The 13,666-nt window shown below is 37.9% G+C and overlaps 2 protein-coding genes and 1 pseudogene across 4 annotated transcripts in view; 2 read left to right on the top strand and 1 right to left on the bottom strand.

Moving 5' to 3' along the window:
* The window catches only part of TM7SF3 (transmembrane 7 superfamily member 3), a 50,397-nt gene extending 46,019 nt beyond the window's left edge, over positions 1–4,378 (bottom strand). The window contains exon 1 of the mRNA XM_077870657.1: positions 4,362–4,378. Within this exon, the coding sequence (XP_077726783.1) occupies positions 4,362–4,363 (2 nt within the window). The 5' untranslated portion in view covers positions 4,364–4,378. The remainder of the gene's footprint in view (positions 1–4,361) is intronic.
* On the top strand, positions 215–7,141 carry MED21 (mediator complex subunit 21). Of its 3 annotated transcripts, none has more exons than XM_077870665.1 (4): positions 215–359; positions 4,723–4,837; positions 5,360–5,460; positions 6,669–7,141. In XM_077870665.1, exons 1-4 carry the CDS (start codon positions 318–320, stop codon positions 6,843–6,845), a joined length of 435 nt encoding a protein of 144 aa, XP_077726791.1. In that variant the 5' UTR covers positions 215–317; the 3' UTR covers positions 6,846–7,141. The 3 variants fall into 3 exon arrangements, with proteins under 3 accessions (XP_077726791.1, XP_077726792.1, XP_077726790.1); XM_077870664.1 differs by having other exon boundaries at positions 272–404; XM_077870666.1 differs by lacking the exon at positions 6,669–7,141 and having other exon boundaries at positions 5,344–5,426.
* Positions 7,142–10,460: 3,319 nt separating this feature from the next.
* On the top strand, positions 10,461–11,230 carry LOC144297066 (small integral membrane protein 8 pseudogene; annotated as a pseudogene).
* Positions 11,231–13,666: the final 2,436 nt, after the last annotated feature.

Below are 13,666 nucleotides of genomic sequence, written 5' to 3'. Positions count from 1 at the left end.
CTAACCATCTCCGTAAAATTGTCTACCACCCGAAAACCTCGAGAACGAGTCTGCTGGACCCAAAACGAAGGAACTCGGAACACCCCCCCCCCCGCCCCAAAGTCACTCAAAATAACCCCCGCGAGGCGCCTTCGCGGGCGGAGCTGCCCGAAACACAGCCTCGCAAAAGTCCCACCCGCGCTCTACTCGCCGGGCGCGGAGGGCCGCTGACTCCACCCCCTCCGAGAACGCTGGCCTGTGATTGGCTACGACGCTTCCTGAAGCCGCCCAATAGCGAGCGAGCAGCTGCTTTAGCCTCCGGAGCTTGCAGGAGGAACATGGCGGACCGGCTCACACAGCTGCAGGACGCGGTGAACTCGGTGAGCGATTTTGCTCTGTTGGTCTCTGTCTTCCCCTTTCTTAAGGTAAAACGAGGGCAAAGGGCCCCGGGAAAAACACACGAAAGTGGGGAGCGGACTGGGGCAGGGCTTCCGCAGAAAGCGCTGGCGGCGGCGGGAGGCGGCGCGGCGTCCTGGGAGGTTTGAGGCCGGCTGCCGGCTTCGCGGAGAGCTGAGGGAGCAGCAGCCTCTTTCACCGGAAAAGTAGGGGGTCTCTCTGTCAGGACACTTAGGCGTCACGGTCCTGTCCTGTTCTCCGGGAACAGTTTTATTTTACTGCCAGTCGTACTTCTGGGCTCACTTCTCTTTCGGGGGTAAGGGGGAAAGCGGCAGAAGCTCCTTGTTTCCCTTATCAGTGTTAAGCCGCGAAGGAGAAACTGTGCTCCTGACGATTGGATATTTTTTTGTTAAATGTCAGCCGAGAGTATTCCTGCGTCAGGACTTTGCAGGTTGAGCCTGGAGTGATGGTGAGGTGAGAAATTCTGTTTCCTCTTCGTTGGTTCCCAGAGACAAAGGGTCTCGTTCCATCTCTTGGCGCTCCCTGGCATCAATCAGTTTGGGGAAAACTGACATCTTTAGGAGAGTGAATCTTCTAATCCTTGCGTATGTTCCCATTTATTTAAGTCTTTAATGTGTCGCAAAAAGTCTACTTTCTGTTAAGGGTCAGATCTTGTAAGCCGACCCCCTTACTTTGATCCTTATTATTTTTTTCCTGTTATGCCTGACTGGAAAGTACATGCGAACCAGAGGATTCATGTGCTCATGACCATAAAGAGTTCAACAGTTTGCCATTAGTTATATTTCTCATTGTCAATCTGTTTTTTTTTTTTTTAAGGTTTTATTTATTCATGAGAAAGAGAAGTACAATCCATGCAAGGGAGCCCGACGCGGGACTCGATCTGGGGTCTCCAGGATCACACCCTGGGCCGAAGGCGGCGCTAAACCGCTGAGCCACCCGGGCCTGCCAATCTGTTTATAATTTGATATCCCAGGTCAAATGTCTTTAGAGAGAGAATATGTTGACTGGAAAATCGAAGTATCTGTTCCCTTGCCAGTTTTTTTCACACCGGAAGATAAGAAGTTAGGATTCTTGTTGCATCCATCTTTGTTCACTTCAAATGAGGGGGGAATCGACTTGTGAAAAACTGATTTACTCCGGGCGGCCCCGGGTGGCTTAGCGGTTTAGCGCCACCTTCAGCCCGGGGTGTGATCTGGAGACTCAGGATCGAGTCCCACCTCAGGCTCCCTGCATGGAGTGGGCTTGTGTCTGTGGCTCTCTCCCTCTCCCCCCCCAACCCCCCCGTCTCTCAATAAATAGTCTTAAAAAAAATAAAATAAAACTGACTTACTCCGTAAATAAAATAAGACCTTTTAGGACTGAGAGGGCTAGCCCCTAAAGGTTGATGAAGTCACTAAGATAAATTCTACTTTATGGTGACATGCGTGGGCTGCCAGCCAACTTCCTTCTGGGAGATATTACTTTGAGGCTCTTCAGAATCAAATTGTAACGATGCTGCTGGGCAGAAATGTTATTTTAGGAGAAATGTTGCATATTCATACATGTCTTGTAACCAGAGAGATAATAGGAGACAGTGAATATGGCCTTGACTCCAGGGTAAGCATGCTGATAATTGGATTTTGGAGAGAAATCTCTAGGTTAACTAGTGTGAATGCCTAATGTGTATGTAAGCACTCTCATGTTTACAGAAAAATACTCCTTGAGGAGTTTACAGTCTAATTGGAATGATGTCATATACTCAAGACATTTAAATAATTTAAAAGTAGGATTTGGTTAGGTGTTTATAATGAATCAAGCGCCTTCAAATGTAAGTGCTGAGGTAAATTGGAATAGAGAGTGATATGAACTGAAGTAAAGGAAATCTTCTAAGCATTGATCTGAATTGTAATTATTTGTAAAATTATTAAAGTTATTTGTTTTACCCCCTGAGAACTCCATGAGGGCAGAAGCTGTGCCTTTGTTCATTGTTTCATTATAATGTTTATTACAATGCTTGTCATAGAGTTGATTTTTTTAATATTTATTGAATAAATGGATCTTGAGAGAGCTTTTGAAGAACACAACAGATAGCCACTGTGTTGAATATTTATGCTTGTGTGTTTTCTTTATTCCTCAGAACAGTGGTGTAATATGAAAATGTTCCCAGTTTAAAAATTAAAAACTGTACTCAGGTTACTAGAACCAGAATTGGAATCCACATCTGTACAGCTTCTAAGCACTTAATACTGTGCCATTACAAGTAGCAAAACATGAGCAACACAGTATAGTCTGGAATGAATTTATCACTAGTTAGGTATATATGAAGGAATTAGTAGAAAATGAAGAAGTAGAGTTGACTTAGATTATCGAAAGCTTTGAAATAGCCTGAAGGGTTGGCGATTAATCTTAAAGGCCATGTTGGGGTGAGCTCAAATTTAAAAAAAAAAAATTTTTTTTAAAGATTTATTTGAGGGCAGCCCAGATGGCTCAGCGGTTTAGTGCCGCCTTCAGCCCAGGGCGTGATCCTGGATTTCCGGGATCGAGTCCTGCATTGGGCTCCCTGCATGGAGCCTGCTTCTCCCTCTGCCTGTGTCTCTGCCTCTCTCTGTCTCTCTCTTCTCTGTGTATTCTCATGAATAAATAAAATCTTTAAAAAAAAATAAAGATTTATTTGAGAGAGAGAGAACACAAGTGGGCGGGGCAAAGGGGGAGGGAGAGAATATTGAGCAGACTCCTTGCTGAGAGTGGAGCCCTACACAGGGCCTGATCTCATAACCCTGAGATCACTACCTGAGCTGAAACCAGGAGTTGGACAATTAACCAACTATACCACCCAGATGCCCCTGAGCTCAGAATTTTTAAGCAGGGTAAAATAAGTAGTGAACTAGAAAACTAGAAGGAGACTATTGTAACAATTCTGTTGTGAGATAATTGAACTCCTGCTGTTCCAATGATAGAATGAAAAGAAAATAGAACTATTTGAAGATGAAAGGAGATTAAGAGTCTGAAGTTAGACTGGTTTATAACTAGGAGATTCTCAATAAGATTAGATATTAAAGGAAACAGTTGACTTTGAGTTCAGTCATTTAAAAAATGGCAGAGAAACTTAGTGGAAATAGTTACAGATTGGAAATAAGTGAGATTCAAAAGGTCAGGACTATTGAGGGAAGCTAGTGGGGAGGATAGGAGTTTTAACTTTGCCAACTGTAAGGAACTGGTATTCTCTTGTCTTCAAAACTGTTTAAGGAATACTGTTAGAGCACTGGGAGTTTACAGCTTGAGTCACAGAGGAAAACATTTCCAAGTACTTAAGGTAGAGGGTTTTTTTTTTTTTTTTAATTGACAGAACATTAGTTTCAGGTGTACAACATAATGGTTCACTATTTGCATATATTGTGAAGTCACAATAAATCTAGTTAACATGTCACTGTACTGTAGTTATAAAGTTCATTTTTTTTCTTTTGATGAGAACTTCTAAGATAACTCTCTTAGCAATTTTAAAATATACAAACAGTATTAACCATAGTCACCATATTGTACGTTATATCCCCATGACTTAAGGGGATAGGAAGGTTGTACTTTTTTGACTCCCTTCACCCTTTTTGCCCACCATAAGCCCCACCTCACCTCTGATAACCAGGAGTCTTTGTATGTGAGCTCAGTTTTTGTTTAGATTACACATATAAGTGAAATCATGTAATATTTGTCTTTCCCTGACTTATTTCATTTAGCATAATGCCCGCAAGGTCTATTCTTGTTGCAATGGCAAGATTTCCCCCGTTTTTCTTTAATGGCTGAATGATGTGCCTGTGTGTGTGTACCACAGTTTCTTTTTTCATTCATGCATCATGGCCTTATAATTTCTTCAGGTGGAGTCTTTTCCCCACTATTTTTTTATAGTTGTAACTACTTTAGTCTCAAAAAAGGGATCAAATACTTTGTATATAAATTACATATTTTAAAATTTATCCTAAGGCCATACTTACATATTTGCCAGTCAGATTTGCTTTCTTCCACCGCTACCCCCCAAAAATCCCTACTTCTGCTTGTAACATGTGTTGGCATTTATTTCTCTTATCATTCTGTTACCTTGGGAAGAAAACAAAGATTATCTTGTATTTCCTGTTAACTGTTTCAACTATGTTGATACCAAACCTAGTTTCCTTGCGTGATTAAACATTTAATCATTGTTAATAATAACTAGCTAATTTTATCCCAGATTCTTCCTGTTTTATTCCCTTGCTTAGATATTGTTATTATAGAAACTTACTTTTGTTGCTGTTACTGGTAAAATCCTTAAAACTGATCAGTCCTTTCTAACTCCGACACATTTTCTTTGGCTTCAAGCTTGCAGATCAGTTTTGTAATGCCATTGGAGTGTTGCAGCAGTGTGGTCCTCCTGCTTCTTTCAGTAATATTCAGACAGCAATTAACAAAGATCAGCCAGCTAATCCTACAGAAGGTAAATAGATTTTCTTGGCTTCTCTTCATTTGACCCTTATAATCTTTATAATCTTTTAATATTAAATTTATTGAGAAATACAGCTTACTTATGATTTGAGAATATTACTGTAAGTTTTGTTATAAAAGATGATTTCATTAGTTATTCTACATTTCGTAATTCTGTTCATGACAAAAAGCAGATTGTTATTCCTTTACAGCTGACTTTACATGAATTTAGCAGAATTTCACTTGAGGGGCCTTAATAAGGAAGGCATTCCATTTACATATTCTTTTATTCAAATGACTGACATACTGTCCTAAAAAATGAAATAATCATGTTTAGTTCCCAATTTGAGTTAATAGTAAGGCTACTTCTCAAACATGTGATAGGGTTGGTGTGTTAGAATTACATTTTAATCATTCAAAGCATAGTACAGAAAAAGTTTATGACCTTCTCTGGTTTCATTAGGTTCAAATTTAATTTCTACTTCTGAAAACTTGACATTTCCTAATACTCTAAATGAGTAATATCTTTCTTTAGAATATGCCCAGCTTTTTGCAGCACTAATTGCACGAACAGCAAAGGACATTGATGTTTTGATAGATTCATTACCCAGTGAAGAATCTACAGCTGCTTTACAGGTAAAAATCTCTTTTCCTTTGAGAAATTTGCTAGTAGAGTATTTTGATTAAAGGAGGTGTTTGTTTTTTTTTTTTTTTTTAAGATTTTATTTATTTATTCATGAGAGTGTGTAACACTGAGAGAAAGAGAGGCAGAGACACAGGCAGAGAAGAAGCAGGCTCCTTGCAGGGAGTCCGACGTGGGACTCGATCCCCAGTCTCCAGGGTCATGCCCTGGGCTGAAGGTGGCACTAAACCACTGATCCACCCAGGCTGCCCAGGAGATTTTTTTTTTTTAAGTTATCTCTACACTGAACCCATGAGGGCTTGAACTCATGACCCCAAGATCCAAGAATCACAACACTCCTCTGACTGAGCCAGTCATTGCCCCAAAGATTTAATACCTTTTGTTACAATATTCAAAGTTTCCTTAAGATTAAGTTTCATTTATTTATTTTTGAAAGATTTTATTTTTAAGTAATCTCTACATCCAACATGGGGACCGAAGTCACAACCCTGAGATCAAGAGTCACGTGCTCCACTGACTGAGCCAGCCAGGCGCCCCAAGATTAAGTTTTAAAATGGAAGTTTTGTTAATTGTAAACTACTGTAGTCTATTAAAGATCATGCTGAATATATATGGTTGTCCAATTTCGAGCTATAAGGAAACTTCTTAGTCTTCTCAGTTTGGCTCTTTTCCTAGCAAAGAATGAGAGGAGAGTGGCATTCTGGGTGTGTAGAATAGTAGTGTGTCCAAAAGCAGTGTCACATCTAGAGTGTCACATCTAGACAGAGATCTCTAATTGAAAATTCATTCTTTTAAGTAATTCATACAGGGAAAGCTCCTTAAAAGTTACCTGATTTTAGAGTTTCTTTCTTTCTTTTTTTTTTTTAAAGATTTATTTATTTATTTATTCATGAGAGACAGAGAGAGAGAGAGGCAGAGACATAGGCAGAGGGAGAAGCAGGCTCCATGTAGGAAGCCCGATGTGGGACTCGATCCCTGGACTCCAGGATCACGCCCTGAGCCAAAGGCATATGCTCAACTGTTGAGCCACCCAGGCGTCCCCTGATTTTAGAATTTCTGACACTGAAAAATCTATCATAATGGTTGCAGAATCATCCAGATTTAAAAATAAATACTTCTGCAGTTTTTTTTCTTCTCAACTCTTAACTAATCTCCAAGTTTTTCATTTCTCAAAAGACTTTTAAATTTGTGTCTTACAAAGGCTGCTAGCTTGTATAAGCTGGAAGAAGAAAACCACGAAGCTGCTACATGTCTGGAGGATGTTGTTTACCGAGGGGACATGCTTCTGGAAAAGATACAAAGTGCACTTGCTGATATTGCACAGTCACAACTGAAGACAAGGAGTGGTACCCATAGCCAGTCTCTTCCAGACTCATAGTACCGGTATCTACCATGTGGGTGAGAAAAGAACTATTTCAGTGCCATTAAGAGTTCTGCATCAAATTTAGATGTAAGCCTTACCAACAGTTACAGAAACATTAAGCACTATGACACATGTTACCTTTTTAGCTATTTTTTAATAGTCTTCTATTTTCACTCTTGATAAATAAGCCTCTAAAATTGCGATTGAACCAGTTTTAAACCATCATATCATTTTTTTATTATTGGAATGAAATTATTGAGGCAGATATTGCATTAATGGTTATATTATTATTAAACAGATGTACTTTAAAATTCTGTTGTGACATTTCTATTTTTATTTTTATCAAATTTCTACAGTCTTTTTTGCAAATCAAATATCCCTCAAGCCAAAGGAGAAATGGTAAATGTAGAGATATGAGACATTTCAATATAGGTTGATATCCTTCTGCCTCTTCAGAGGTGACATTATATAAATTTGGAGTTTGAGCAAGGAAGGTTTCTGAAACCATATTGCTTTTAAGAAACTTAGGGTTAGTGTAGTTCGGTGAGAGATTAGATCACTTTTATGGAAACATTCCTCTTTTTCCAGAACCTCATACCCATTTTGTTTCATCTCCCTTGTGTTTCTACTGAGAAAAGCCTCAGGAGACAGAACAAGTTACAATATGATCATCTTTCCTATCATAGAATTGCAGTGCTATTATGAGAGGATTTTTCTTCATCCTGAACTATCCTTTCACATATCTTTTGACCTGCTTTTTTCATTCTTAATTTGCATAATAACGTATGTTCCCAGAGTTACTGATTCCTTCTCATCCTTTTTCTCTATCTGAAGGTTCCGTCATCTGACCTTGTTAACCTTTTAGTCTTTATTCCTGCATTCTAATCTGACCAGAACATAATTCTGCTACATCAGTTACTTTAATTCATTTTCTGCATTCTACCTTAGTTTATTATTGCTTACATTTGTATCAGTATTATCAAATATGATTGTGCAGCCAGCTCTTTATTCTTCTTTAATCCACTGATTATTTCCACTAGAATGCTGGAGTTGAAATGTATTCCATATTGTAACTTGTTCTGTCTCCTGAGGCTACAGTTTTCAGAATATGCTCAGCTACATTTCCTGCAATCTAGTACTACCCAGAGTTTAAGAAAGTGCAAGAACAATAGTCTGAGATTCTGTTACTCCCATCATAATCCAGCTCTTCCATAGTTCTTGAAAAATATTGTTTAGGGGCACATTTTAACTCCAAAATACAATTTATAGAATCATTAATTTTTAAAGTTATATTAAATGTTACCATACCAATAGATATTAAAATGTTTGCTTATTCTCTCTGATATCACTTAAAATGTGTTTTACTTAAGTTTTTTTTTATTTTTATTTTTAAGTAATCTTTTGGGCTTGAGCTTGCAGCCTTGAAGTTAAGAGTACGTGCTCTACTAACTGAGCCAGCCAGGTGCCCCATGAGTAATCTTGCTTGCTTTCTGCTTTCTCTTTTTCTTTCTTTAAGATTTTTTGTTTTAATTTTTTGTTTTTTGTTTTTTAATTTTATTTGAGGGAGAGAGAGAGAGAATGAGCAGAGCAGGGAGGAGAGGGAGGAGGAAAAGCAGATTCCCTGCTGAGCAGGGAGCCCGATGCAGGACTCAATCCCAGGAACCCCAAGATTATGACCTGAGCTGAAGGCAGACTCTTAACTGACTGAACCACCCAGGCACCCCATTAAGTTTTACTTATTTAAGTAATCTTTATACCCAGCATGGGGCTCGAACCCCAAGATCAAGAAGTACATACTCTCCTGATTGAGATAGGTGTCCCTTTAAAATTTATCAGAATTTTATCAGACACCTGGGTGGCTCAGTGGTTTAGCAACTGCCTTTGGCCCAGGGTGTGATCCTGGAGTCCCGGGATTGAGTCCCGTGTCGGGCTCCCAGCATGGAGCCTGCTTCTCCCTCTGCCTGTGTCTCTGCCTCTCTCTCTCTCTCACTCTCTCATGAATAAATAAATAAATCTTTAAAAAATAATAATAATAAATAAATAAATTGAATTTTTAAACACTAGCATGAGGTAGAAGATAAGTAACTGACAAAAGAAAGTAATATTCAAAGTACTGAATAATACAATTAGCTGCAAGAAAGAAGTGCAAAAAGTTATATAGCATTAAGCTGGTAGACTACTGTTATCCTAACCTGAGATTTTTATATTTGAAATTACCTGTTTTTTTCTGGTTTAAGGTGTTATAAAAAAGGGTAATACATATTCTGAAATATTCATAAAGATTTTATAAGATAAGTCATAAAGACTGTATACAGTAGCTTCTCTTAGCCATCATTTTGTGTACATGGCTGTTGGATGAGGAAGTCCTTAAAGCTGAAATGGTATGGGCAGTGATGATTTTGCTGCCTGGTACACGGCTTTGGGAGGACAGAAAACAATGGATATCTATGTCTTTCACCTCCCCTCCCTCCCCTTCTACCCAGATCTAAGTTGTTTTAAGGAGAAAAATCCTTAAAGATGGGCCAATGGTCTTTCTCTTTGCAAAGGACCATAGACCCTATGTCCCTGTTGGAATTTTCTGGGGGATTAAGGAAAGGAGGAACACAAACCTTCATGGCTTTGTTGGATATGGACACCCAGGTTACTATCATACTTGGCCTAGTGGGAGAGAGGACATGCAAATTCAACTTTGGGTCTTAGCAAAGTAACCAGTGAGGAAGTTAAATATAACTTTATTGCTAAATATAACTTAGGCTGACCTGATAACACTGTGGCTATAGCTTCTACTGTGAATGTATTATTGGAATAGACTTCATGTACACTTATAATTCCCCACATAAATGCCAGAGAAGATACTCCCATTCAGGACATGCTAAAAGTAGAGAGGTAGTCTTGTGTGTGACATGTAAAACAGTTTCCAACCAATTTTTCTGTCCTTTGCCTATGGAGTGCCTGGCCAATGACAGTTGAACACTGTGTTCCTGGAAAACAGTTAAGTTCCTCCATCCTATTGTATTTCTGTCAAATGGCTTCCTGCAAAGAACTACCTTTATCCCTCTGATTTTGTTTACGTGTGACAAAGCTAGACCCAGACCTCCAAATTCCTATTCTTTGTCTCATAAAGGGTTATTTGAACTGTTTGTCCCCATCGATCAATCTGGACAGAATGCCCTGTTACAACTGGATCAAACTTTAGTCTTCTCCCCTCAAAAACTCCTGAACTTTAATCTACCCTCAGTTTGAACCTGCACTGGAATGTGGAATAGTATCTCAATGACACCTCCTGAAAATTAACGGACCATAAAAAAAAAAAAAAAGACTTTCCCCGGTCAACTGTCTCATATCAACTGCTCATCTCACTCCCTTACACTCAGATTTTTATATCATTGTTTACATACTCCTTCCTATTAAAGATAGTTCTTTTCCACCTGATATTTAAGACAATTGGAGATCTTATGGTCAGTGCATTCTCATTGCAACAACATTTTCCAATAAAGTTTTTCTGTACTCAAGTCTGGATTTGTTTTTACTTGACACCACTTGTGTAAAAAGAAACCTCCTCTTCTCTCATCACATAGCCCCAGGGGCTAAGATTGGGGCAAAGGGGGCTGAGGCACTCATTCACTGTGAAGTAATAAGAAATCTGTCTCTCAGAACATCTTATGTGTACATTTAGGATAAGATTCATAAAGAGAATATTAATATTAAAAACCCAACCCTATGAGATGTAAATAACTCAGAGTTGAAAGAGGAAATTATAACAGAAATTAGGACATAATTCTAAACTTAATGAAAATATTACACATAGAGACTTGGAGTGCAGCAGGCACGCAAGGGAGGTGACCTCGAGGCAGGTAATAAATCCTCATTAGTCAAGATGTCTTCAGCACCTGTGCCTCCTAGCTTTAAAAAGGAACCGCACAAAGAGACAGACTTTGGAAACCCAGGGCTCAGGGGTCTGTACAACAACCTTATTTCCAGTTGTGAATCCAGAGCTCTAAATTAAACCTAACCTGTAATGACTTTTGGATTCATGTGGCTTGCATTGGTTATCTACATGCAACACGAGAATACAAAGAACCTTTCTGAAGCTATCAATAGGGACACGGTTCTATGAGGAGGAAAACATCCAGATAGGATTAATAGTGCTGGATACTGCAGATGGAGCTTTATTGAGGGCTCTGAAATCATCAGATGAAAAACTGCAGTCTCATGCTTCTTGTTCTGGAATGCATTGATGACGAAAGAAGGTAGCAGTTGCAACCAGACCATTAGAGTAAATGTCATTGTCACAGAGCTGCAGCCCTTCTGTCAGTCTCCACAGCAAGAGCTTCTCAATATTTTTCTTTTATTAAGTCTTTGAATAAAAGTGCTATGGGAATGGAAGTCATTTTTGTTAATTATTAAGTACCCAGTGATGTTAAAAACTTGTGGCATTCTAAGCATTTAGGAAAAAAATGTAAGTATTACCTTCTGTGGTTATATTAGGAAAAAAGAGGCTGAAAATCCGTGAGCTAAGGTTCCACCTGAAAGAAGGAAGGAAATAATGTCAAGAAATAAGCAAACAACCATGCCACGAGAAAATAAGGAAAAGCCCAAAGTTGGGCTTCAAAAGAAGTAATAGAATTGACAATTTAGGCAAGTTTGGTCAAGGAAAAAAAATGATGTAAATAAACAATAAGAGGTCATATGCATTGATTTTAAAATACTAGAAAATTTGAGTAATGTTATGCCAATAAATTTGAAAATTTTTGGTAAAAAGATGTATTCCTAGAAAATGTAGCAAATAGAAATTATGGTCATACAGCCTTTAAAAAAATTCAGTCAGAAGTCTCCACAAAGAAAACATTAAGTCTAGAGAGTTTTATTAGTTTTGTTAAACATTCAGAGAGAAAAACTAATTTCACATAAAGCTCATTATTAAAATTTCACGGACAGTACAGAAGTAAAAATTGAAACCAATCCCTCTCATGAATATGCAAAAATAATAGCAAATTAAAAGCCATTAGGTATGTATTAAAAATTGACTATCACAAATTTATGTTTAATCCCAGGGATACATGGAAGTTTTATCTTTGTAAGTTATTTTGTATTTTTATGAATTCTAAGATGCCCACCATTTTTTTTCTTAATTGTATCTTAAATTGGAATATTCAATGGGTGGTGGTTTTTTGCTTCCTTACTGGAACATAGAATGGTACGTTTTATAATTGGTGGGATCTTTGGTTAAAAATAGTAATTTATCACAGTAGGCCGAAATCAGAATCATATCATGTAACTTGTTGATAAAATTCAACATCTATTTACGAAAAAACTTGGCAAAGGAGAAACAAAAGCATTTTTAAAATATGAATTACAAAATATAGTGAACATCATATTAAAAGGTCAAGTGTATTTTCAGTTTGAGAAGACAAGGATGATTGCTGTAAACATATCTACTCATCTTTGTGCTGATAGTCGTAAGCAATACATCTAGCCATGAAAAGGACATAAAAATTATCAAAGAAAGGAAACGATTCTTATTATATAAGGATGAAATAATAACCCAGAGAGGAAATCAAGAGGATTCCATGGATATATTTTGGAATGGTTGTTGGATGTAACCACAATGCACAACACACCAGCCACATATGGAAGGAAAATACTTAAAAAAAAAATTGTCCAGGGGCACCTGGGTGGCATAGTTGGTTAAATGTCTAACTCTTGGTTTCAATTCAGGTCATGAGATGGAGCCTGTGTCGGACTCTGGGCTCAGCGCAGAGTCTACTTGAGATTCTCTCCCTCTGCCCCTCCTATTCATTCTCTCTTTCTTGATAAATGAAATATTAAAAACATTTTTTCATACCATCAAAAATATTTCAAGGAATGAGTACAACTCAAATATAAGACAAAAATTAAGGAAAAATTCTAAAACTTAATTTTAAAACATTTTAGACTGAAATAGTAATACTATGTGGAACAGAAGAGTCATTAAAATATGTCCGTTTCCCTCACAGATTCATAGATTTAATACGATTTTAACTAGGTTTCCAACTGAGATTTCTCTGGAAATTGACAAGTTATTTCTAAAATTTATTGGAAGTCCCAAATGGCAATAGATCTCAAGATACTCATGAGGAAAACATAATGACAGAGCTTGCTTTAATAGTAATTAACACAGCATATATTAGTACAGGGATAGACAAATAGACCCATGGAAGAGAACAGAGACTCAGGATAGGACAGGAAAGAATTTTTAAAAATAGATACAAAAAGTTCACATCATAAAGGAAAAATAAAAATTATAATAAGCAATATGTGTCAGACACTTTCAAACTTACATATATTAACCAATTTAGAAAAGGTTAAATTCAACTGCATTAAATTTAGACCTTGTGTTCAGAGGGTTCCATAAAGAGTGAAGATGCAAACTCAGTTTGGAAGCAGTTATTTGCAATACTTGTAACTGCACAAGGGGTTAGTATCTAGGATATGTAAAGCTCTTCTATGAATTAATAAGAATCAATAGGAAAAAGATGAATAATCCAGTAGAAAAATTGCAAAACAGCCATTTCATAGTAGAGAAATAGCCGATAAAGAAAAAAAATGCTCCACCCCTTTGGCAATCAGAAAATTTTTTGAAAAGATTTTATTTATTCATAAGAGACACAGAGAGAGGGGCAGAGACATAGGCAGAGGGAGAAGCAGGCTCCCTATGGGGAGCCGGATGCCGGACTCGATCCCCAGACTCGACCTGAGCCGAAGGCAAGTGCTCAACCACTGAGCCACCTAGGCATCCTGGTAATTAGAAATTTTAATCTGGCTTTCTAGGTCTTTAGAAAATTAAGCTTTTCTAG

The sequence above is a fragment of the Canis aureus genome, chromosome 25, assembly GCF_053574225.1.
Source record: "Canis aureus isolate CA01 chromosome 25, VMU_Caureus_v.1.0, whole genome shotgun sequence".
NCBI lineage: Eukaryota > Metazoa > Chordata > Mammalia > Carnivora > Canidae > Canis > Canis aureus.
The sequence above is the reverse complement of the archived record's forward strand: the minus strand, read 5'-3'. Positions and strand labels throughout refer to the sequence as shown.

Coding starts and splice junctions, on each gene's coding strand:
- MED21 (XM_077870664.1), top strand. CDS start 318: ATGGCGGACCGGCTCACACAGCTGCAGGACGCGGTGAACTCGGTGAGC. Junction 4,838..5,359: donor GCCAGCTAATCCTACAGAAG/GTAAATAGATTT, acceptor ATCTTTCTTTAG/AATATGCCCAGCTTTTTGCA. Junction 5,461..6,668: donor AATCTACAGCTGCTTTACAG/GTAAAAATCTCT, acceptor TGTCTTACAAAG/GCTGCTAGCTTGTATAAGCT.